This window comes from Notothenia rossii (assembly GCF_949606895.1).
Source record: "Notothenia rossii genome assembly, chromosome: 6".
Classification (NCBI taxonomy): domain Eukaryota; kingdom Metazoa; phylum Chordata; class Actinopteri; order Perciformes; family Nototheniidae; genus Notothenia; species Notothenia rossii.
The window spans coordinates 71,690,632-71,717,413 of record NC_136909.1 but is presented as its reverse complement, the minus strand read 5'-3'; the positions used below and the strand labels follow the sequence as shown (position 1 = coordinate 71,717,413).

At 43.0% G+C, this 26,782-nt stretch overlaps 1 protein-coding gene and 1 long non-coding RNA gene across 5 annotated transcripts; one reads left to right on the top strand and one right to left on the bottom strand.

Annotated features, from left to right (window-relative positions):
* Window positions 1–7,539: 7,539 nt before the first annotated feature.
* On the top strand, window positions 7,540–20,925 carry LOC307042809 (isoaspartyl peptidase/L-asparaginase-like). Of its 4 annotated transcripts, XM_079686951.1 has the most exons (8): window positions 8,535–8,872; window positions 15,819–16,009; window positions 16,890–17,032; window positions 17,230–17,393; window positions 17,651–17,769; window positions 17,914–18,024; window positions 18,757–18,916; window positions 20,175–20,925. In XM_079686951.1, coding segments are annotated over exons 1-8 (1,092 nt in total). In that variant the 5' UTR covers window positions 8,535–8,669; the 3' UTR covers window positions 20,176–20,925. The 4 variants fall into 4 exon arrangements, with proteins under 4 accessions (XP_079543079.1, XP_079543078.1, XP_079543077.1 ...); XM_079686953.1 differs by lacking the exons at window positions 8,535–8,872; window positions 20,175–20,925 and adding an exon at window positions 7,540–7,687 and having other exon boundaries at window positions 18,757–19,322; XM_079686950.1 differs by lacking the exon at window positions 20,175–20,925 and having other exon boundaries at window positions 8,538–8,872; window positions 18,757–19,322.
* On the bottom strand, window positions 17,045–18,889 carry LOC307042811. Its single transcript, XR_013809246.1, has 3 exons — window positions 18,755–18,889; window positions 17,630–17,790; window positions 17,045–17,317 (listed from the first exon to the last, which is right to left on the bottom strand). It is a non-coding gene; the product is annotated as an uncharacterized lncRNA (long non-coding RNA).
* Window positions 20,926–26,782: the final 5,857 nt, after the last annotated feature.

Below are 26,782 nucleotides of genomic sequence, written 5' to 3'. Positions count from 1 at the left end.
TTACCAGAAGTCTTACTTTGGACGATATGGCTTGACATTAGTATGCAGCATGGCATGCAGGTTCTCGGGAAAAACTCCCTCAGGCAAAGGAAAGCTCCACAAAGTGTTCACATAAGTGTGTGATAGGAGAGGATGCATTGATTGTTAATAAGTACACATGTGTGTCCTTAAAAAAAAGTGGTGAATGTTGCTTTGCAACAAGCAAAAAAGAGGTCAAGACTGAAAACAATAGTGGAAGCAGCAGGTGAATTGGGGATAAAGGATATAACCATTGAAATGATACATGATATGCTAGCCCCCAATAATGAGGATTCATAGATTAGTGAGCAGATTAATGTTTGTTCTCCTTTTGCAGTGGAATGCTAGAAGCCTTATTGCAAATGGACAAGAATTCAAAACCTATATACTGTATATCAGTTAAAAGAAAAAACAGACGTTATTTGTATTCAACAAACATGGCTGAAGACTCATTTGGACTTCATTATTGGGGGATATAGTGCTATAAGATAAGATAGAAATGATGTGCAATCGTTATCAGAGAAGTAATGTCTTATATATTCGGGCGGCACCAAAGTTGTTCTGGAAAACTGTCCGACACCTCAGCAGGGGGAAGCAGGGAACCATCCAAGCTGTGTACAGTAAGGATGGGACGTTGTTGACCTCAACTGATGGAGTGTTAGGGCGTTGGAAGGAGCACTTCGAGGAACTCCTGAACCCGACAACTCCGCCCTCTATGTTAGAGGCAGAGCTGGAGTATGACGGGGGATCGACACCAATCTCCCGGGGGGAGGTCACCGAGGTCGTCAAACAACTTCACAGTGGCAAAGCCCTGGGGGTGGATGAGATCCGCCCAGAAATGCTGAAGGCTCTGGGTGTTGAGGGACTGTCATGGTTGACACGTCTCATCAACGTTGCGTGGAAGTCGGAAACAGTACCGAAGGAGTGGCAGACCGGAGTGGTGGTTCCCCTTTTTAAAAAGGGGGATCAGAGGGTGTGTGCCAATTACAGAGGCATCACACTACTCAGCCTCCCCGGGAAAGTGTACTCTAAGGTACTCGAAAGGAGGGTCAGGCCGATTGTCGAACCTCAGATTGAGGAGGAACAATGCGGATTCCGTCCTGGTTGTGGAACGACGGATCAGCTTTTTACTCTCGCGAGGATCCTGGAGGGTGCCTGGGAGTACGCTTATCCAGTCTACATGTGTTTTGTAGACTTGGAGAAGGCCTATGACCGGGTTCCCAGGGAGTCACTGTGGGAGGTGCTGCGGGAGTATGGGGTGGGGGGGTCTCTACTCAGGGCCATCCAATCTCTGTACTCCCAAAGCGAGAGCTGTGTCCGGGTCCTCGGCAGTAAGTCGGACCCATTTCAGGTGAGGGTTGGCCTCCGCCAGGGCTGCGCTTTGTCACCAATCCTGTTTGTAATATACATGGATCGGATTTCGAGGCGTAGTCGTGGGGGAGGGGGTCTGCAGTTCGGTGGACTAAGGATTGCACCACTGCTTTTTGCAGATGATGTGGTTCTGATGGCTTCATTGGTCTGCGACCTTCAGCACTCACTGGATCGGTTCGCAACCGAGTGTGAAGCGGCTGGGATGAGGATCAGCACCTCCAAATCTGAGGCCATGGTTCTCAGCAGGAAACCGATGGACTGTCCACTCCAAGTAGGGAATGAGTCCTTACCCCAAGTGAAGGAGTTCAAGTATCTCGGGGTCTTGTTCTCGAGTGAGGGAACAATGGAGCGTGAGATGGGTCGGAGAATCGGAGCAGCGGGAGCGGTACTGCAGTCGCTTTACCGCACCGTTGTGACGAAAAGGGAGCTGAGCCGGAAGGCAAAGCTCTCTGTGTACCGCACCATTTTCGTTCCTACCCTCACCTATGATCATGAAGGATGGGTCAAGACCGAAAGAACGAGATCGCGGGTACAAGCGGCCGAGATGGGTTTTCTCCCCAGGGTGGCTGGTGTCTCCCTTAGGGATAAGGTGAGAAGTTCGGTCATCCGGGAGGGACTCGGAGTTGAACCGCTCCTCCTTCGCGTCGAAAGGAGCCAGTTGAGGTGGTTCGGGCACCTAGTTAGGATGCCACCTGGGCGCCTCCCTAGGGAGATGTTCCAGGCACGTCCAGCTGGGAAGAGACCAAGGGGTAGACCTAGAACCAGATGGAGGGATTATATCTCTTCTCTGGCCTGGGAGCGCCTTGGGATCCCCCAGTCAGAGCTGGTTGATGTGGCCAGGGAAAAGAAAGTTTGTGGCTCTCTGCTGGAACTGCTACCTCCGCGACCCGACCACGGATAAGCGGGAGAAGATGGATGGATGGATGGTAATGTCTTATAGTAGGCTAACATTTAAGAACAGTCTTGATTTAGAAATAGTGGGTGTAGAGCTTTGGATTAATAAAAGGAAAATGAGTGTCCTGAATTGTTATAATCCATGTAATAACTCAAAATAGAGGAATTAGACAGACTTTGTCAAGGAAATTAAATAATATGGTGTGGTGATTTTAATGCACATAATACAATGTGGGGTGGGAGTGGAGATCAACAGATTACAATGGACAGGTGGTGGAGGACTTAATGGAGGCATTAGTTTGTTGAAATAATGGGCAAGGTACAAGACTCAATTTTAGAGATGGAACAGAGTCTGCGATCAATCTAACTCTGGTAACAAGTGAATTAGCTTCCGGTAGCAGTTGGAAAGTATTGGCAAATAACAGTATTGGGAGTGATTATCTTCCGATTATAATCAAGTATGATATAAGTAATGCGGTTGAGCTAGACGGTATCATGAGATGGACTTTTTCTAAATCAAATTGGGAGATGTTTGCAAAATTGTGATTGATATGGCAGGAAGTATTGATGAAATAAATGAGCAATTTACTTCAAATATAATTAAAAGCGCTAATCAAACTATTGGGAATAAAACTGGTAAACTTAGTAAATGTGTTAAGATGGTACCATGGTGGAAGAAAGAATGTAATGATGCAATCCGAAACAAAATCAGGCTGTTTGGAAAGTTAAGAAAGACACATTCATTACACAATGTATTAGAATATAAAAAGGCACAGGCTCAGGAAAATTGTTAAAAGAGTAAAAAGGGAATGTTAGAGAGGATTCTGTTCAAGTATTGGGAGAACTACGCCATTAGATAAAGTATGGGGAATGATTAAGAAGATGAGGGGAATTAGACAGCAGAGTAACCTGCCGGTGTTAGAGAATGGATGGGAAGTTACTGGTGCTATGGAAAAGGCAGAAATTCTAGCTAAGAATTTTGTCAAAGTTCATTCTTCTGAAGATTTGACAGAAGAAGGTAAGATCAGGAGACAGGAAGTGTTAGATGAACACCCTAGAGGAAATAAATGTGTTGCAGAGTGTTGTAAATGTACCTTTTTCTATTCAAGAGTTGAGAAGAGCATTAAGTAAGTGTAAAATGACTGCTCCTGGGAAAGATAATGTATATTACATAATGTTGACCAAGTTAAGTGATTTTGCATTAGGAAAGCTGCTGGAGATGTACAATAAGATCTGGGAGAAAGGGAAGCTGCCAATAATATGGAAAGAGTCTGTCATTATTCCTATTAGGAAACCTGGGAAAGATCCAACCAGTCCAGGCAGTTATAGACCTATAGCTCTGACATCGCACTTGTGTAAAGTTATGGAAAGAATAATAACAGAAAGGCTGACATACTACGTTGAGAAAAATGAACTAATGACTACTTATCAGGGTGGGTTTAGAAAAGGGCGGAGTACTTTAGATCCACTGCTGTGCCTGGAGTCTGAAGTCAGGAAATACCAAGCGAATAAGGAGTGTGCTGTATTCTTTGATGTGGAAAAAGCTTACGATATGATGTGGAAGGAAAGATTATTAATAAAACTGGACATTATGGGTCTGGGAGGTAACGTATATAATTGGATTATGGAATTTTTTTGTTTGGCCGTGCCATCAGAGTCCGGGTTGGCAATTCATATTCTCGAAGGCATGAAGTAACCCCGCTGGGGAGTGTAATTAGTCCTCTTTTGTTTTCTATCATGATAAATGATATATATCTGATATTGGTAAGTCACTTTTTGCAGATGATGGAGTTATTTGGAAAAGGGGCAGACATGTAAATTATATTGTAGGTAAGATTCAGGAAGCCATTACGGAAATTGAAAGCTGGTCTCTGACATGGGGGTTTAGATTGTCGTTGGAAAAAGCTGAAACTTTATTTTTTACGAGGAAAAGGGTAGGTGAGGAGGTTGGGTTAAAACTTTATGGACAAGAACTAAAGAAACTGAAGACGTTTACGTTTCTGGGAATATGGTTGGACGAGAGAGTCACATGGAGTATTCACATTGATAAAGTAGTAGATCAATGTAAAAAGGTTTTAAATGTTATGAGGTGCTTGGCAGGCACTAAGTGGGGGGCTGATAAAGCTGCTTTGAGGAATTTATACACAGTCCTAATTAGATCAGCCATAGAATACGGACTAATAGTGTATGGTTCAGCTGCATATTCTTCTCTACAAAAGTTAGATAGAGTCTAGGCCCAAGCACTAAGGATATGCTGTGGGGCAGTCAGATCTACACCAGTGTCGGCACTTCAGGTAGAGGTCGGAGAAATACCAATTTCTTTGAGGAGAAAAACAGTTACAGGGCCATAACGATACTCACCCTACTAAACAAACTGTAAAACCAAGTTGGGAAAGTAACAAAATTAAAAAAGAAAGTTTTTGTGTTTTGGAATTATGTAAGGAATTCAAAGTTAAAGAATGGAATATTAGTCCGATGGTGTTGTTATCAGCTACCTCAACCTGTAATATATTTATACTTATTGAAACGGTTACATTCAGTGAAAAATAAAATCAATGTGCAGGCTTACGTGAACACTGTTCTACATGAACAATATGGGCAGTTTAGACAGATATTTACTGATGGATCCAAAAATCCAGAAAATGGTAAAACTGTTGTGCATTTTATGTTCCTGAGTTAAAGGTCAAAGTGGGAAAGGGAACGAGTGATCACATCGCAGTATACACAGTGGAGATGATGGCTATCTCACTAGCACTTCAGTGGATAGAGGAAGTGCAGCTTTGGAGAGTATAAATAACTTCTCATCAGTATGTGCTCAGGATATTCTACATGAAATGTTGCACATCATGTTTAGGTTAGTACATTGGGAATTGTTGTTCAATTTGTGTGGATTCCAGCGCATGTGGATATTAGAGGTAATGAGGTAGTGGATCAACAATGGATTGAATGCAAACCAGATTGATATAATAGTACCCATCAGAAGAGCAGAAGTCAAATCAGTTACAAAAGTTGTTATCAAGCAACAATGGCAAAAGTTATGGGACAGTAACACTAAAGGAAGACATTTATACCAGCTACAAAGGGAAGTAGGAATGGAAAGCACTTGGGGGAGTAATAGAAGGGAACAAAACATTAACAGCAGGATAAAATTGGGTCACTCTGGAATAAACTCATCACTGCATGGATTGGAAATCATCCAACTGGCAATTGTGATGGTTGCCAACAGTCAGAGACAATACATCATGTATTTTTTAGCTGACCGGAATATACAAGGCAAAGACTCATTCTGAAAACTGCACTGGAACAACTTAACATCAAGGACATGGATTTCAAGGCAATATTCGCAAGTAACTCAAGAAATGAAGTAAACAAGCTGATCTTCAAGTTTCTCAAAAACACTGGTCTGAGGACAAGGATTTAACATGAACATTAAATAAATCAACAGTAGGTGGCGATATATGCTCGAAGAAGAAGAAGAAGTTGGAAAGAAAATACAAGCTGCAATAGTGGAAGTGGAGAAATGGACAAATAAATGGGGATTCAAATTGTCAGTAGCTAAGACGCAGGTCATTTGTTTTACAAAACGGCATAACATTGCTCCTATATCGTTAAAATGATATGAGCAACCTATTGAACAGGTTAATGCAATAAGATTTATTGGTGTTTGGTTTGACAGAAAGCTAACATGGAGCAATCATATAGGAAAAGTTCAAAATAAATGTAAAAAAGTCAACAATGTACTTCGGTGTTTGGCGGGACAGGAGTGGGGAGCAAGTAGGTCATCACTACTGAACATATATTGGGCACTCATGAGACCTGTATTGGATTATGGGTGTATAGCGTTCATGGCAGCAGCAGAATCAAACCTTAAAAAACTGGATGTCCTACAAGCTCAGGAACTGAGAATTTGTAGTGGAGCTTTTAAAATATCTCCAGTATCAGCAATACAGGTGGAAATGGGAGAAATGCCTTTAAGGATAAGAAGAGTAAAGTTAATGTTGGCATACTGGGTAAACCTTCAGGGGCACAGTGATAGTCATCCTGCGAAAAGTATTTTTGAAAGACTGCTGAAAGTACAATGAGCCACATTTAATAAGTTTTGGATGGATTGGCGATGTTAAAGCAGCAAGTATAGGTTTGAATCAAATACAGTATTGCTCCACAGTTCCAAACTCGTCCATTCCACCCTGATTATTCCCATTGCCAAGTGTAGACCTCAATATACAAAGGGAGTTAAAGGAAAAGAAAGAACTACCAGTATGGCGCATAGTCCAGAATAATTTTGCAAGATATCACTCAGACTCAACAATCATATTTACAGATGGTTCCAAAGATCCAGAGACAGGGCGTGCAGGGGCAGCAGTATACATCCCAGTGAGTAATACACATATCAAGAAAAGGGTAACAGACCATGTGTCAGTATACACCACAGAGTTGTTGGCATTGGTACTGTCATTGAAATGGATAGAGGAGAAAGAAATACATAATAGTGTAATTGCATCTGACAGCTTTTCAGCATTATCGAGTATACGATCAGGTAGATCTTCATCTGGAATGGACATAATAAATGAAATATATCTAATTTTATATCAAATGCAAATCAGAGGCATAGCAACTCGTTTCATCTGGGTTCCTGCTCATGTTGGTGTGGAGGGTAATGAAAAGGTGGATATTCTGGCCAAACAAACACTCAGAAGTATGAACATAGACATAGAAGTTCCACTCAGTAAAGCGGAGGTTAAAACATTCATACAGAAATATGCACAAACAACATGGCAAGATCATTGGGACCTTAGTGATACAGGAAGACATCTTTATAAAATTCAAAGGTATGTGGGGGATGGAAAGAAGGTGGGGTTTAAAAGAAGGGAGGAAAATGTCATTTCTCGGATAAGAATAGGTCATACAGGTCTCAATCATACATTTAAGTATAATAGGAAAGCATCCAACCGGAAAGTGTATACACTGTAGCCAGCCAGAAACTGTTGAGCATGTTTTACTGCTTTGCAGGAAATATAGCACTCAGAGAAATGTGTTTTTCCAGACACTGAAGAAAGCAAAATTCCATGATTTGTCGCTATCAGGACTGTTAGGGAAAACATCAGGCAATATATATTGTGAGATTATTAAGTTTCTAAGAGAAATTGATAAATTTGAAATAATCTAGAGTTTTGGTTCTTTGTTTTGTTTCTTTTGTTTATTGTTTTCTGCTTAGTCTCTTGTCCACACTCCAGTCCAGTTGGTGGCGGTAATGCACCTACAAGTTGGTTTGCCAATCGCCAATAAACACGAAAGAAGAAGAAGAAGAAGAAGAAGAAGATCAAAACACTTTGCAAATACTACGAAGTCACGTGACTGTTGAGGAAGTTGTCTATCCAGGGATTACGCGAGAATATCATCAAAGGTGTGAAAAGAACGAATGTTTATTGTACATTTTGATTCAACCAGCGGCAAAAATAATGCCAGACAACTGTTGGCTCCTGACAATAACATGTGGAAGTCCGAGGGGGCGCCACACTGCCTTACTCAGTAGACTCAGTCCAACACTTGCAGTAATGTACACAGTAATGATAACTAAAGGTTACATCCCATTTTATATTATTCAAATGAATCAAAATGCAAGCCTGCATGAAAATCATGGTTATAGTTGTTTTGTTTTTGGAGTTACTCTGTTGAGGGAACGTTTCATGTTTGCCTGTCACTCATGTTTCAAAGTCATTTTTTGCCTTGGGAAAATAAGTTGAAACAAGTCGAGGCATGTTTCGATTGAGCTTTTGAACATGTCACATGATCCTGAATGCTGTATTTGAGACGCGACGCTGTTTTCTAGTGATGGTGAGATGAAGCCTTATGAAGCTTTGAAGCTTTCCAGCCAATTCAATTGGTTCGCAAAAGAGTTCATCTCATGAGGCTTCATCATGGGCTTCATCTGAACACAAACCCCCCTGTTAGTCAAATTGTGTAAAACAGGCAGATTGGACATCTCATACCGAGTTCCCAATGAGTAAAGCCTTAGAATAACTCTAAACAACGAACATAAAATCATGTTAACAATATTGTATTTATTCCAGTTTAATGATTGTGATTGAAAAGCCTAAAGAGGCTGGTAAACATTTCAAAGAGGGATTTGTATTCCTTAATAATATTCGTAAACTTAAAGAGCAACTTCCAGGTTAAAGACACCTGTGAATAAATGTGTAGGAAAATTATGAATACACTAGATTTTCCAAAACATATACAGAAATATACACTACAGTGACATCTGGCGTCGTTTTTGTAAGAAATGTTCACTTCCGCATAAAAAAGCCTCAGCACGTGACCTCCCGCGTGTGACGTAACACGGGGGACACAAGGGGGAGAGCGGCCGGTGTAACGTATTAATAAACATGGATCCCAATGCTAGTTTCGACACAGAAGAAGTTGAACATGAATATTCGAATGCATATGACCGACCACAACCTTATAATTATGAGCCTGCTAGGCGTCCAAGAGACCAGGAGCAGCCAAGGATTAGAAGAAATAACGGCCATCGGAGAGAAATTGAGCTGTGGTGTGAGGAGAACCAGTGGAGAACTGGGCAGCTATCTTGGTGAGTGACCGGCGTTAGCTCCGGCAGTGTGCGAAAAAGCACACGTCCCACCGTCCGGGACGTGTTATTTACAATAACGGACAAGTAGATCTTGTAATTGACTTGTCCGGTGGACAAGTGACGTTTTTCGCCCTCATTTATTGACAAATTATTGACAAATTAAGTTTACAAAAGGAAGAACTCATTCGCAAATTGTCCGTGTCCGACATTGTTCGTTTAGAAATGTTAGTTTCGGTTCTGCTTGTCAATTCCTAAGGAAATGCATCTCGCCGCTTTCTGTACTGAGACAGGGGCATGGCGTGGCGGGACGTGTAGCACAGTGGCAGGGTTGGGAAGCAAAACTCGGTTCCGAGTAGGAACAAATAACAATTGTCAGGTCCCGGGATTAATAAGAGTTGTGAGGACAGGACGCGAGGCCGAACCCCGCGGACCGCAGCTCTCTCTCTCTCTCTATGCTCCGGATCAGCTGATCGCTGCAGCTCAGCGTCTCTCTCTCTCTCTCTCTTTCTACACACAGCGGATCCACTGCCCGTTTAACAGCCTCATCTTTGTCAAACTTTCTTATGTTCTTTCTTTAACACGTAATGAAGATTATTAAGCGTTTTAGCTCCTGTGTTGTTAATATTGACCGCCATTTCCTTTATGAAGTGAAACAGCCTCCCTGTCTGTGTCCTCGCGTTTTCCTCACATCCCCGGACCCCCAGACTCGGAGGAGCACAGGGATGTCAGTATTGTTTATGAAGCAGGGTATAGAAAGTACATTATTGAAATGAACATACTATTTATTTACTTTTACAAACAGTGAGCAGCTGGGCAGCTGCAGCATGTGTATTGCAGGACATGTGTAAGCGTGCAAGCTTCTTTAAGTTGTAGAAAAGCGTACGCCTATAGGCTATGAAAATAATGTATTATTATTATTAGGCCTATAGTGTTGGACATGTGTGGTTGGACTCTGTCTCACAGGCAGGTTGCAGCATGTGTGTTGCCATATTTTCCATTCTGGACAAGTGAAAAATGTATTCGGACAAGTAAATTGCCAAACTCACTTGTCCATGGACAAGTACTCTCTAAAAACTTTTTCTCACACTGGCTCCAGAATGTTAGCTAACGTCACATCACAACATTGTAAAGTTAGCTATCATATATCAGGCTATAACTAAAGTAGCATTGATAATATAGTAACGTTACTGGCAGGACTGTTGATACTGATCCATAACAGAAACTAATGCGCAAGTATCAGCCGTATCTCGCGTTACCTAATGCAACTCCACACTACGGTGCTGTGTACCGGAGGAGAGACGCGAGATACGGCTGATACTTGACGATCTGGCGGAGAAAGGTTGTGGAGCCTCCGTTGATATGCCGTTGTAAATGGCTTGATGGAAAGCAGGTGTGTAGTCGGGGAGGGTGCACAGCTGATTGCAGCAGGTGAGTGGAGGTTGAGCCGGGAGCCAGGAGTGACAGCCACCACGCACACACAAACAACACAGACAGGGGGAAACAAACAAACACAAAGGAGACGGCTGGAGCAGTACAGCCACCACAGCGTTACCTAATGCAACTCCACACTATGTCTTACGGTGCCGTGTACCGGAGGGGAGAGAGAGAGAGCAGCGAAGGGGGGGGAAAGAGAGAAGTAATACGGTTTCCTGATAAAGCTGTGGAGAGTATGTGCTGCAGGGAGGTGGATGCACAACGCACCCAGGAACGAACGCTAGCTCCGGTCCTTTTTACTGTGGACTCGATGTCCTGACAGGCTGGTATTTGTGCAACCTGCACAAACACAAGACTGCACCATGATTACAAATGGTGAAATACAATGTAAAACTACCGAAAAATACCAGCTCCTTAAAACACAACCGCTCTACTCAACGCAACTCTACTATACCCGCGGTCACAGAGCGGAGATGTGTCCCCTGTGTGATGTAATATGACGCGTTTGACGTATGACCTTAAAAAAAAGCCGTTTTTAAGAGCAGAGCTCAAAATTGCTCCTTTCCCTCTGAATTCCTGCCCTTATGTCTCGTAAAACATATCAAATCCTGCATTCACTTTTTTAATTGTAATTTTCAAGCAAGTTCAAGCATAAATGTAGAAAAAATCAAATGTTGTAGCCCGAGAAAGGCTAAACCATATCAAAGACTACATTTATCAACTACATTATCTAATTTAGCTGTAGCTTTTATAAACAAATAAAAGACGTATTGGCCAGTCTTTGGATCAGGGACCCTGCGGTTGAGAGTCAACTGCTTTCCAGCTGAGCCACAGCACACTCACTGATTCTGACTGAAAACACTCTATACTACTTATTCCTGTTTTTATTCATTTATTGATACTTTTATTTATTTAAAGGCCTATTTATTTATAGGCCTACTTATGACATTTTCCGACCTATATATGAGTGAGGGTCTGAGCTCTCTTAATTCCATCGTGTCACCGCCGGGCCCGGGTAGAGAATGGGTAAGTAATATCGTTCTTTTTATACATCCATGGGTAATATGAGCGTTGTGTATGGAGTCAGATTTGGGTCAATATTCTAGCGCGCAAAACAAGCTACTCACGAGCGGAAAATGTGCTTTTACATGCGCATGAAATGACCCTCGCGCGCAGACAGCCCTCTTGCTCGCTCACGGAGTCTGTCTGCTCACGTGTGAAAAGTTTCTCACACTTTGGGGCGGAGCCACTGGACTTTGATTGACAGCTGCCAGGAAGCCCAGAGTTGCCAGGTTTGATAAATGCCTGAACTATCAATTAATTTGATATAAAAAAAATTGTAATTAATTCTAGGAGTTTAATGCTTTTACAAACACTATAGTAATAATATGCATTCATTATGACAATATCATACTATTACTATAGGAGTGTTCTATAGTGTGTTCAAAAAACAACTACAGAAACACTATATATTATACTATGGTAGTACTATTTAAAATAATATAGTCTTAATACGGAATCACCAAAAAAAAACCTATAGTAGTACTTTTACAAACACTATAGTAATAATATGCATTCACTATGACAATATCATGATATTACTAGGAGTGTTCTATAGTGTGTTTAAAAAACAACTATGAAACACTATAAATATTATACTATAGTTATACTATTTAAAATAATATAGGAATACTATATATATATATATATATATTAGCTGTGCACTTTCCGAATATAACGTTTTTTTATGGACATCTTTACCATTCAATCTCGTCCAACTGATATTGCTGCGGTCACTCCTCGGCTCTTGGTAGTTCAGGCATTTATCAAACCTGGCAACTCCAGGTTTCCTGGCAGCTGTCAATCAAAGTCCAGTGGCTCCGCCCCAAAGTGTCAGAAACTTTTCACACACTCCCGCGAGCGAGCAAGAGGGCTGTCTCTGCCTGCGGGGGTTTAATCTGCGCACGAGGCTAATTTCATGCGCGTGTAAAAGCAAATTTTCCGCTCGTGAGTAGCTTGTTTTGTGCGCTAGAATATTGACCCAAATCTGACTCCATAGTTGTGGTTCAACCGATCTGAATCGCATTCTGAAGCAGTCATATGGTATTGACAGGCAGCGAGGCTTCGTTTGTCATCGGTGACGTCACTGGCCCAAAACGATACAAGCCTCGATACAAGCTTCACAAAAAGCTGCGGGGATTACTCGATACAAGCTTCACAAAAAACTTCGGGGATTAATCGACACACGCTCCGAAGCCTCTGCACAATACGTAACATTACTACTGTTTTCTATGTGAAGAAGTCCTGCATCTGAAATAAACTACATTAGATGGATGGATTTGGCATACAAAGTGAACATTCTTACTTTTTTTTTTTTTTTTTTGCTTTATTTAATTCCCTACATTTAAATTTTAAAAAACGTTTTAACCTACTTTTTAATGTTTCCCATAATTTGATATCAGAGTTTGTTAAGCATCTCAATTGTATAATTTTTTGTATTTCCAGTTTTAATTCTGTTGAAATACAAGTATTTTTTAGGCACTGTGTGTTCAGTTTCCAGAAGCCTCTAGTGGAAGGGGCTCCAGAGGACAATGACGTTTGGACCAAAAGATGATCCGAAAAGTCATTAAATATTGTTTTATAGGTTGTAACAGAGAAGTGATTAGATACATAAATCCTGTCTATACGGGTTTTTGTTGTTTTGTCGAATCTCGTGAAATCTATTCCAGCGGGGTTCAGTGAGCGACAGACATCGATAAGGCCTGCATCGCTGCAGATTTCTTTCAACAGTTTTCCTTCCGCCCTCAGTTTAAAAACAGATGTACTACACCTATCTATGTCTTCCGTTACTGTATTAAAATCTCCACCTAATATAATTTTATAACCCACTGTTAATATTTCTCTAAGTTTTCTAAATAATTGTAACTTATTTGTTGCGTCAGGGGCAGTATAAATATTAATAAGTCGATATTTTTCATTTTTATAAAAACAATCCACCATAAGCAGCCTTCCTGGGATTATGTCCCTTCTTCTAATAATAGTGATGTCTTTTTCTTTGAAGAAAATACCAACTCCATCAGCTCTGCTATCTCCGATGGATATAATACATTTTCCTTTATGCCACATTTTACAAACATCGTCAACATCCCTGGTGGTATTCAATCTAAGTTCCTGCGTAAAGAGGAAATCACAATTAGTGTCTAATAAATATTTAATTTTCCTCTCTCGAAAGTTCTTAGATTGAACACCACGTACATTCCAAGTCGCGACGCTTATGAAGCTCATATTGGTTTATATTGTCTCTAAATTAGCCCGTTTTTCTATTTCGTTCAAGTTTCTACTTGCAGGTCTCTTTTTTGAGACCTCAGGCGGGGCTTCCCCCTGAGCCTCACTCGGGGGTTCTGGAAATTCCGGAGTTGGTGAAAAAGACCCCGAGTTGCTCTCAGGGGGCGAGTAGAGGGGCATGCTGACTCGCTGACCAGCTGTAAGGCTGTCAGGGCTGGAGTCAGATCCTGGGCTTTCGCTCACACTCTCATAATATTTCTCATCTTCAATCTCACTCTCAGAGCTGTACTCGCTCTCCACATCAATAGTTAATCTACCCTCACCTGACTGGGATGGATAGTTATCTTCAGGAGTTGAAGGCTGTTGATCTTCAGGGAGACAGACATCCTTGCTGGTAGGACGACGATCAGGCTGCTGCTGGGCTGCTGGGTGAGGACCAGGACCGGGCCGCTGCTGGGCTGAAGGACGAGGACCAGGCTGATGCTGGGCTAAAGGACGAGGACCAGGCTGCTGCTGGGCCAAAGGACGAGGACCAGGATGCTGCTTGGTTGGAGGACGAGGACCAGGCTGATGCTGGGCTGAAGGACCAGGACCAGGCTGCTGCTGGGCTGAAGGACGAGGACCGGGCTGAAGCTGGGCTAAAGGACCAGGACCAGGCTGCTGCTGGGCTGGAGGACCAGGCTGCTGCTGGGCTGAAGGATCAGGACCAGGCTGCTGCTGGGCTGCAGGACGAGGATGACCAGACTGATGCTGGGTGGCTGAAGGAGGACCAGGCTGCTGCTGGATAACTGAAGGAGGACCAGACTGATGCTGGGTGACTGGAGGAGGACCAGACTGCTGCTGGGCTGAAAGAAGGGGCTGATGCTGCTGGGTGACTGAAGGAGGACCAGACTGGCGCTGGGTGGCTAGAGGGAGTCCAGGACCAGGTTTCTGCTGGGCTGCAGGACGAGGCTGCTGCTGCTGGGTGACTGAAGGAGGACCATGCTGTTGCTGGGTTTTTGCCTTGTTTACATAAGAAGATGGGCAGTTGAAGAAGGTGTGCCCAATCTTTCCACACAGGTTGCAAAGACTGTCTGAATTGCAATCTTTAGCCTTGTGGCCCAGTTCATTGCATCTCCAACATTTCACTGTGGTGCATTTTCTGACCTGATGGTCAGCTGAGTTGCAGATGAAACAGGTGACGGGTTGCCCTGAGTAAATTATTCTCCCATTATAGGGGCCAAGAGAAATCGAATTTGGGGGATTTTGGATCTCACCATCACTGTTTCTGTTCATCTTAATTTTGTATTTTCTCACTCCATACCATATTCCAAATTTATCTATTGGTTTGTATTTGCTGATAATATCTCCGTATCTCTTCAAATAGGTCTCAACATCATGGTCTGGAATACGGCCGGTCCAGAATTTAACAATGATGTTTGAGATGTCTATCTGAATGGAAGATTCGAAAGTCCAGTCTTTCCACTTGGGATCTGAGGTTTTAGTTGTGATAACATCAAGGAAACGTCTCAGAGGAGCTTCTAGCAAAAAGCAAAGTTCAAACTCCTTTCTGTTTGGCAGTGCAATGAAGGAATACACATCATCTGTATTGATCCAGCAGGTATCAAATAATAGTGATTCACCAACATATTCACGACTTGGGGGCTCTCCTGAGCCTGTGAAGTTCAGGCGAACCCAAAACTGTCCAAATTTTGAAGCAAAAGATGGCACGCTTCCAGGAAGAGACATTTTCTTATATAGTTTTTTTTTTGTTTTTTGTTTTTTTTTCACCATTCTTACCATGCCCCCTAATGCAAAAGTTGTAGGGTAATAGATGTGTTAGCATTTTAGAAGGCCTTTTATTGTGAATATTTACATTTTTGATTTTTTTATTGTAATTTTGTGTTTTTCCTTTACGATTGTAGATTTGATTGTTCTTTCTTGAAACAAGTTAAACTAACCCTCCAAGGATGAGACACATTTTATTTTTTTTAAAACATGTATTTATTGAGTTTTTACATTTATGACATTACACAAACACAACTGAAAATTCCCCAGCATTAGACATACGGCAGATTACAAAATAATGCTAAAAAATAAATAAAATAAAATAGAAATCAGTTTAAAGTACAGACCAAGAATATAATTACATTTGCAAGTTCAACAAAAATACAATAAAAGTACAGTTTGGGATGAGACAAATTTAAAGATGTCATCAAACATACTTTAACACTGTGTTCTCCTGCAGGAGGATGTCAGCAGTGGTGGTGGTGCATGGGGGGGCGTGGGCCATACCTGAGGACCTGGCCAAGGCCTCTGTGGATGGAGTGAAGGCTGCGGCACGTCAAGGCTCTTCTGTGCTGAAAGGAGGAGGAAGTGCTCTGGATGCTGTTGAGGCAGCCGTGAGGGTTATGGAGGATAACCCTGTGTTTAATGCAGGTATGCTGTATACAAATACTAGTTCAAATTCCCATATTTAAACATTTATACCATGCAGTCTGCACTAGGTTAATGAGTATATATTCACACAAATTCAGTTCATTTTTTCTGTTGCCCAATGTCTTCATTTGCTGGTGGGGATGCCAACATTCATCCAAACTAAGGCCCGGGGGCCAACTGTGGCCCTGGGTGAACTTTTTGTTGCTAATTCTAAAATGATTATTGAATATGGCCCAAACCTAAGATCTAATATATAATATTGTACTTCTAACATATATATTAAAATATATGAGTAAATAATAAGCCCAATTTTTCTATAAATTAAGTCAATTAAAGTTGACAACATTTTCTAAAAAATCTTAGTTGATAAAAAAACATCCCAGTAACTTATTTTCATAACAAGCTTGAAATATAATCTTCCTATTTATCCTTATTATAAGCAATCTGAGGCTAAGGTTTGAAGGGATTTGTATACAATGAAGTTACATTTACTACAACTACATTGCAAAACTTAAAAGCTATTGAATTCATCAAAAACTAATAAACATGTTAAAATGTGTTTTATGTACCAAACAAATATGTACGAGTAAATACAATCTGTTCATCAATAATGTGTCATTCAAAGTACTGTGCTGTTTTTAAACTGTTGTGTCACCACCCTGTAGATATGAGAGGACGTAGCAGGCAGCGTAAAGCCTCTGTTTCCAAAGAAGGAAGGAAAAGCCTGTTTTTCTCATACCCTCTCTGTCTGTTGCTATTAGATTCTATTACGTTTCTAAGCAGATAAAAGCCCTTCAGTTCACACGCTTACTCACTAATAGCTTGGCACATCAGATTTGTATCCGAACCCTTGTATACGTTTCTTTGATTGTGATTGTAGGGCATGGAGCAGCGCTAAATGCTGATGGAGAAGTGGAGCTTGATTCCATTATCATGGATGGAAGGACACTTGCCAGTGGTGCCGTGGCTGCAGTGAAGAACATTGCCAATCCTGTGTCACTGGCACGGGCAGTGATGGAAAAGGTGTTGTCTTAAATACTTGTTTTTGTCTTTCTTTGAAGAAACAGTAAAGACCAATAACTATAAGAAATATACAGATTTGGACTGAATCTTTTTTTTATTATTATTTTTTGGTATGGATTATTGTATTGCAGGATAATGAAACGGTTTTCAAATCCATTAAATTGTTCTTACATGTCTGCTGACATTGAACATGTCAGACATCCCATGTCATACTGGCAGGCAGAGGTGCAGACCTGTTTGCAGAGAGTATCGGCATGGCCACCGTCCCCGCTGATGAACTGGTGACTGAGAATGAGAGGAAAGAGTGGGACAAACAAAAAAACTATGTAACTGGAGTTATGGAGGATTTCAACTCTCAGTGGCAAGTACCTTCATCATTTAACCCATGCTATTCTTAATTTAATTCATTCTTCACATCACCTTTTCATGTTAAATAGCATGGTGGGATACTACCCAATAAAACATAAATATAATATATATAACCCTGGATCCTACTAGGCAGAGAATGTGCTTGTGTAAAGAGAGTTTAATAAAGGGTAATACTGCAGAACGTGATGATTGCTTGTTATATGCAAAGTGAAATATGTTATCCCTTACATCCTTTTGTTGTCATTCCAGGGCCCATGATACTGTTGGGGCAGTCGCTGTGGACTCTGATGGTAATGTGGCATGTGCAACATCAACTGGAGGCATCAGAAATAAAATGGTTGGCAGAGTGGGAGACTGTCCCATCATTGGTATGACTTCATTCACTTTCACTGTAAAAGAACATTTATCATTTCAGTTGCACTCCCAACCTTTTTATAGTATTTAAGGACACCAATGTGTGAAATCTAGCAAAATAAAATGTTTTTTCTCCCGTGTTCTTTCTTATAAATTAGGCTCTGGAGGATATGCAGACAACCTTAGTGGTGCAGTGTCGTGTACCGGCCATGGAGAATCTATTCTCAAAGTGACATTGGCCAGACTCATTCTTTCACATGTTGAACAAGGTGAAATATCACACTTTCAAACTCTATACATTAAAGGTGGGGTAGCTAAGTTTGAGAAACCGGCTCGAGATACACTTTTTGTTATATTCAATGGAATGCTCTTAACATCCCGATAGCAATGAATATCTTAAGTGCTTTGACAAAAAAATCCATACAAAAATGTAATCTGTGGAAGCCGTAGTACTGTAAAAAGCACGACCAATAATTTTAGCCGGCCCGGCTAAAATAACTGGATGGCCTACCTGCCTGTCATGTGCGCGTTCGTGTGTGTTGGAGGAGGGGCTCTGTAAGGAAGTGGCCGATTTTTTCCGGTACCTACCCCGCCTTTAAGACAGGCCACATATGGGTCGGACTTTATCTGGTCTTGATTTGATGTAAACGTAGTCCTTATAACTATGGCTGCAGTTATTAAATGAGCTTTTTTATTAGAGAGTTGGTTTAGTTAGTTAGAACAAGCCTATATTTTAGACCAAAGGCAAATGAGGAAAAGTTAGATGGTGTGGGACTCAAATAATGAAATACGGTCTTACTTTCATGTTTACTATGAGGTCCCACTTTGATGTGATTTTAGCTGTACATTCTGGCTTCCATTGACAATGGTTTGCAAGTTTTAAGAAGGTCTGATTTGTTTTGACAATGACAGCAGGAACATGGACACACTTATTAAAGGATATGACCACACATTGATGCCCTGAATATTAATTTTCCATTGATTTCCATATTTTCTCACAGGTAAATCTCTAGCAGATTCTTCCCAGTTGTCTCTGCAGTACATGGGAGACCGTGTCCATGGTGCAGGAGGCGCTATAGCCGTTTCTCCGTCAGGACAGTGGGCAGCAACATTTAGCACAGAGCGAATGGCCTGGGCAGCAGTGGATCAGGATGTTCTGTGGTATGGATTAGACCCAAAGGAAAAACTGAATGAAAAGTTAGGCCAATAACATTCTTAGCACAGTTTTTACTCATTATAGTCAAAGTCTGGAGCTATAGAATACACATATTTCTTAATTGTTTTCTACTAATTCTCTGTGGTTTGGACCACACTGTTTGTCATTGTTGATAGTTGCCACTGGTGCTTGTAGCCAAAGGAAATTAGTTGTCTTCATTAATTAGCATGACAGAGCTACATAGGCTATGTATAATTAAATAATGAATGAAAGCTGGAATATTATATTGTCTCGAGAACTTTAAATTGGACCAGTTTTTGTTATCTCCTGATTTCTGGATTGAATATTACATTAAATATACTGATTGACAATGTCGGATATTTTTTTCGCTTCAAATAAAATCAATTTTTTTACATTATGTAAGTTTATTTCTCCCCATTAGCGTTTCTCCTCGCAGGACTGTCTTTCATCACTCTTTCACACCTTTATATGCATAACATTTTTTGCATGCCATGATAATCAGCTCTGGTGTGTAAACATTACACAGTTTGGAATGAAAAGTATTAAAGTAAACTATCATGTTCGACCAAACAAATATGAAGAAGTTCAACTTTAAACATCAATGAATCAAACACTTAATCCAGGATGGATTGGCAGCTGCAAGGTAAATACAGAACAGCAAAAAAAAATCTGATATATCTGATATATTATTATGATATCACTGCCCCGTCCAAGACACGAGTGGATCTGACTTTAATTACATTTGATTCGAGTGTTTCATCAACTTAATGTGTTGTTTTAAATAATAGGCTACTTCTGCCTATCTGTATACAGCTATGTGACAATGTAAGTGTTGCACGGCTAGATACGGCTAAAGAAACTGACACAGATAAGGGAATATGATGTGATTGATGATGTGATATGAATGATAATGGGGGACATCGAGATCTGCACTCACATTGTTGCAGACTGTACGTAATGTTACTATGATCCGGTTACTTATGTTGTGGAAGATATTTAAGTAAGCTTTCTTAACGCTAATGTAAGAATAGTCAGATTTCTCTGAAGATGGGAGGTGATATTATATAAATGTTCAGGTTCACAAAGTCGGTGATTTTTGCCGGACCTCTTTCCTGTACCCTAAAGAAACCCACTCTCAACCCGTCCGATGTTATAAACTACAGGCCTGTCTCTCTCCTCCCGTTCCTGTCTTAAACACTTGAATGCGCTGTCTTTAAACAACTCTCCTGTTATCTCCATCAGAACAACCTTCTTGATCCGCACCAGTCTGGTTTCAAGGCAGGTCACTCAACAGAAACTGCTCTCCTTGCTGCATCTGAGGAACAGCACACGGCTAAAGCAGCCTCCCTCTCCTCTGTCATCATCCTTTTGGACCCGTCTGCTGCATTCAACACGGTGAACCATCAGATCCTCCTTCGCACTCTCCAAGAACTTGGAGTTTCAGGCTCTGCAATTTCTCTCCTCACCTCATACCTCGAAGACCGCACCTACAGGGTAACTTGGAGAGGGTCAGAGTCCGACCCTTGTCAATTAACTACAGGGGTCCCTCAGGGCTCTTTCCTTGGTCCCCTCTTCTCTATGTACACAAACTCGCTCGGATCTGTCATTAGCCCGCATGGTTTTTCATACCATTGCTACGCTGACGACACACAATTAATTCGGTCTTTTCCCCGTTCTACAACCCAGGTCGTCGTACACATCTCTGCTTGTCTAGCAGACATCTCTCGGTGGATGTCTGCTCAACACCTCAAGCTCAACCTTGACAAGACTGAGCTGCTTTTTCTTCCGGGAAAAGATTGTCCCACTCTTGACCTAACAATCAACATCGGCCCCTCTGTTGTTTCCCCGACTCAGACTGCAAGGAATCTGGGTGTGACCCTAGATAACAAACTGTCCTTCACTGCAAACATCGCTGCTACAACCCGCTGCTGCAGATGCACTCTTTACAACATTAGGAGGATACGTCCCCAGCTGACCCAGAAATCAGCACAGGTTCTGGTCCAGGCTCTCGTCATCTCACGCCTAGACTACTGCAACTCCCTCCTGGCTGGTCTACCTGCATGTGCCATCTGACCTCTGCAGCTCATCCAGAATGCAGCGGCTCGTCTGGTCTTCAACCTTCCTAAATTCACCCACGCCACACCGCTCCTCCGCTCCCTTCACTGGCTTCCAGTAACTGCTAGAATCCACTTCAAGACACTGGTACTAGCGTACCATGCAGACAATGGATCTGTCCCTTCCTAGATCCAGGACATGGTTAAACAATAGACCCCAGTACGTGCACTCCGCTCTGCATCGGCCAAACGGCTCGCTGCACCCGCACTACGAAAGGGACCCAAGTTCCCATCAGCAAAAACACATTGGTTGGCTATCCTGGCTCCAAAATGGTGGAATGAGCTCCCCATTGACATCAGGACAGCAGAAAGCTTACAAATCTTCCAGTGCAGACTAAAAACTAATATTTTTCTACTCCACTTTGAGCAATACAATTACTAACAAAGCACTTATATACTCATAAAGGACTGGCTTATCTAAAGCTAGTTGATTAGCACTTTAAATGTTTTGGCTCTATGAAACCTGATGTACTATATGATTCTGTTTTCTTGAAGTTTGTATCTTCTTGGTCGAATGCACTTATTGTAAGTCGCTTTGGATAAAAGCGTCAGCTAAATGCAATGCAATGTAATGTTATCTCCTGAGTTCTGGATTGAATATTACATTAAATACTGATTGAAAATGTCAGATTTTTTTTCTCTTCAAATAAAATCTATTTTTTACATTATGTAAGTTTATTTCTCTCCATTAGCGTTTCTCCTCCCAGGAGCCAGGACTGTCTTTCACACCTTTATACATAAAATGTTTTGCGTGCCATGATACTCAGCTCTGTTGTGTAAACATTGAAAGACTGTATTAAAGGTACACAGTTTGGAATGAAAAGTAGACTATCATGTTAGACAAAACACATATGAAGAAGTTAAACTTTAAGCCTCCATGAATTAAACACTTCATCCAGGATGAAAGCAACATAGTTGCAGCTGCAAGGTGAATACAGAACAGCTGTGTGTCCAAGACACAAGTGGATCTGACTTTAATTACATTTGATTTGAGTGTTTTTTCGTCAACTTAATGTGTTGTTTTAAATAATACTTCTGCCTTCTGCATTTGACAATGTAAGTGTTGCACGGACAGATACGGCTCGAGAAGCCGACACAGATAAGGGAATATGATGTATTATGATGTGATTGATGATGTGATATGAAAGATAATGGGACACATCGACGTCTGCACTCACAGTTTTGCATACTGTACGTAATGTTACTTGGTCCTTGGTTTTGGAATGACCTTCAATCACGCCTCAAACTGACGGCACTTGTCTCAATAGCATGTTTTAAATTGAATTTGTCTGAAGTTCTTACTACCAGCTGCTCTTGCAGTAATAAGTAGTGCACCTTTCTTACTGTCCTATGTGCACAATGTAGTGACTGCTTTTTTGTCTTTTGTTTTCTTAGTTATGTTCTCTGTATTTGTGTTATGTGTAACGTTGCTGCCTTCTTGGCCAGGTCAGCATTGCAAATGAGATTTTATCTCAATGCTTTTATCTGGTTAAATAAAGGTTAAATAAAAATAAAAATAAATACTTTGATCCGGTTACTTATGTTGTGGCAGATATTTAAGTAAGCTTTCTTAATGCTAATGTAAGAATAGTCAGATTTCTCTGAAGATGGGAGGGGATATTATATAAATGTTCATTTTCACGCTGTCGGTGATTTTTGCCGGACCTCTTTCCTGCATACAGCAGTTAACACTGTATTTATTTTATCCTGTAATATGACTTGATAGCTTTAAACTCCGCACACTGAGCTCTGATTGGTCAGCAGGCGGTGCTTTCACTGAGTGGATCTCTTGTCTGGAACAGAACCTGCTCCGGAGCAGGTTAGGTGTTCAGTATAGGGTGCCATCCACCCCGGTAAGAAGTGAACCAGCTTCGTAGGACAGAAAACCCAAAGAAACCCTGAAGTTACCTCGCTAACCGCAAATCCGGCATCGTAGTACAGGCCACAGGAAAGATATGAACCATCCAGTTTAATATTATTCAAAGTCATTTATATAATCATGCCTGAAAATCGTGGCTGCCGTTCTCATTCATAACACTCCATTCGATGTCTCACTATGGGATGCGCCTCAACGCGTATGCAAACAGAAGCATCAATCTCATTACGCCAATCCTGATTGGCTGGTGATCTTGACGTCTACGTCAGGGACTCGACCCACCCTATAAGTAGCTTGCGCTACGACGCAGCGTCATTCAGACACCTCTTCTCGCTTCAGAGCACATCTCGAATTATCAGTAGCCGGGCTAGCTTAACGGTCCACAGACTGAACCCAAAGCTAACATTCGGTCGACGGGCGCTTGCCGGTTACTTTTTTGCTTTGCAAGAAGACTGAACAATATTAACCCACCAGTTAATATTGTAATCTGCCTCGCCGTTTCTTTCTTTCGAAATTACGGTAAGGTTTGATTTTTTTCTTCAAGCTAGTAACATACCTGTTATTAGCTTTTCTTCCCTCCACACCGACACCACGGTAGTGAGGACGTTCTCTTTTCTCTCTCACACCAGAGGAGACGGAGATAAAAACAAAAGGTATTAACACACCAGTTAATATTCTTTAAAGAATAAAATCTACGCCGTCGCTTTTTCCTTTCGGATTAACGACAAGGTTGGATTTTTTTTCTCGGTAACGTACCTGTTACTAGCGTGTCCACTCCACGCCGACACCCCGGCGAAAAAAGATGGACCCTTATCTCCCTCACACCAGAGGAGTTGGGGACTCGGAGGCTCGGCTATGCGGCTGCGGGTTTAAGATTTCAGGCACAGACTCACACCCGGTCTGCTCGTCCTGCCTCGGGCTGGAACACGCCCAGGAGGCTAACGATAACCCCGGCTCGTACTGGCATTGTGCCCGCTTCACCATTAAGAGCCTCCGCCGACAGCTAGCACGCCAAGCTAGCTTGTCGGGACAGGACCCCCTCATGTCCACTGATTCGCCGGCAGGCAATCAAGACATGGTGGTGTCCGCAGAGATTGAGCCCTGCGCTGTGTCAGGCTGGGGCTCAATAACAGCGGCAGCCGCTGAACTGGAGCCCCGCGCCGTGTCAGGCTGGGGTCCGGTGGCGGCAAGAGCCGCGAGAGCGGAGCCCCGCGCTGTGTCAAGCTGGGGCACCCAACTGGACCTCACCATGGTTCCACCCGCGGAGGATGTCCTGGAGTTGGACTATATGGAGGAAGAAGAGGATTCCTCTGAGTTCCTCCTGTCCGACTCGGATGAGCACGAGGATGACATCTTCGTTTCATCGGCTCAGGCTGCAAAGCCGGGAGCAATGTCCGCTCTCCCGGGCGAAAGCACACCAGCTTCGCCCTGTCTAAGTATGGACTTGCAGGCCGTGTGTCAACGCACTGCGTCCAGGCTGGACATCCCATGGCCTGAAGTGGCCAAGGAGACCTCCAGATCTCGCTAGGAGGAGAAGCAATTGCCCCAGGCAGCGAGAAAGAAGAGGCAGCTCCTTCCAGTCTTTCCGGAGATGCTGGACGAGGTGTCGGTCTCGCGGAGAGACCGCCCTTTCAGCAACAAGGCCCCAATCCAGGGTGCCTCCTCCCTGGACTGTGACGGCATGGAGAGGCTCGGCCCAGCGCTGCCCATGGAACCGCTGGTGGCAGCCCACCTCCAACCGAGGCTGGCTTCGACACCGAGCAGGAACCCCACGCTACCGGCAAAGGCAAACCGTTTTTCAGTCAGCGATGACCGAACGGGCCTATAAAGCCGCAGCTTTGTCCGCCAGGGCACTCAACGTCTCCTCGCTGCTGACCGCCTACCAGGCAGAGCTCTGCGAAGACTTGTCGAGCAAACCTGAGCCTGCCGTGTGGGACGAGATCGCCGCGATCACGGACATTTGCCTCCGTGTGCAGCGCTGTGAAGTCCAAGCCACGGGCAAAGCACTGGGAATTATGGTGGTACAGGATAGAGCCAGGTGGCTCAACCTGACGAACCTTCCAGACTGGGAAAAGAGGATGTTCTGGACATGCCTATTGTTCCCGAGGGCATATTTGGCTCCGCTCTAGCTTCGATGCAGCTGAGATTCGAATCAAAAAAGAAGGAAGACGAGGCTCTCCAGCTCTGTCTCCCCGAAGGGTCCAGCCGCCACCTTCAACGGTCCCCCGGCAGGCCTTCACTCAAGCTGCCTCACGTCCTGCCCGGTTCAAGACACCGAAGCAGCAGAGACCACAGCCTGTCCCGGGTCCCCAGCCCAGACACGAGGCGAGGATGAGCTGGCCAAGAAGATCTCCGGTTCCGGCAGCTGCCGTTCAGGCACAGCCGACCCAGGTTTTCAGCCACCAGGCGAGGAAGGTGAAGTGGGCGGCCTGACAGCCTCCTCTCCTCTCCTCGTCGAGAGAGCTGGAAGTTCCCTGTTCCCCAGCTCCAGAACACGTTCCAGTGTTAGATGCTCATGTGTTTTCGTGTTATCCTCAAGTTCGCGCCATAAGGGAAATGGACTTAACATCAAAGACAGCAAGTTCCGCTGCCTGTTTAAGTCACACAAACACATGTCATCATTATTGTTTCCTAATAAATCATTTTCCACTGTCGTTTCAAGGCTTGAAGCCAAGGGCGCAGTCAATAAAAATGAAAATGAAAACAATAAACAGTCTGTCGTCTACCCCTCTTTTGAGAGCGGCGTCTCTCAAAAGGCGGACATTAGACGGGATTGTGAAGGCATCACCGCCACGCGCATGCGCAGTATCGGCCGGGGTTGTCAACCTGGGGTACCACCGTGTTCAGACACTAGAGGGCCCCATAACACAACAAAAAAAGACAGAGGGCAGACGACAGAGATGTGACATCTCTGCTCGCTTTAAGGAGCGAAAAGTGGAAGATGCTCACAGATTCTGCTTGGGTTTTCAAGACAGTAACACAGGGCTACAGGCTCCAATTCGCTGTCACCCCCCCTCGCTTCTCGGGCATTCTGTATACACAAGCCCGGGGAGAGTCGGCCCATATTCTGGAGCAAGAGATTTTCTCGCTACTAGAAAAGAAGGCTATATCGATAATACCCGCCGAACAGAGTTAGAGCGGCTTTTATTCCAAGTATTTCCTTGGAAATATAGTATAATATAATAATATAGTGTAATAGTATTTCCGTTCCCAAACGGGGAGGGAACAGAATTCGGCCTATCCTAGATTTGTGAGCTCTGAACAAATATCTCAAAAGATACAAATTCAGAATGCTCACTCACACATCTCTGTTGCGTCTCGTGCGCCAAAACGACTGGTTCACATTAGTCGACCTGAAAGATGCGTATTTCCACATCCCAGTATATTACCCACACAGGAAATATCTGAGGGTCGCCTTTCAGGGTGTCTGTTACGAGTACAGAGTCCTTCCCTTTGGTCTGTCTCTCAGCCCGCGAGTGTTTGTACGGCGTACGGAAGCCGCGATAGCCCCATTAAGACAACAGGGTATTCGCTTGGCAACTTATCTGGACGACTGGCTGCTTCTCGCACAGTCGGAGCAAGAGGCTATTACGCAGACGAATGTCCTCGTAAAACACCTGCTCGATCTGGGTTTCGTAATAAACATAGAAAAGAGCATGTTGTCCTCAGCCCAGACTGTACTCTTCCTGGGCCTACACCTGAATTCGGTGCCCTTTACAGCCCGCCTGTCCAACACACTCTCACTCCATAATTGTCCAGGAGCGACGTTTGGTCAGGGTCCCGTGGCATGCAGTTGTGACGCTCCTAGGCTCCTTCAGCTTCATAAAGGGACGCAAATAGCTTTCAACTGATTGCAATGT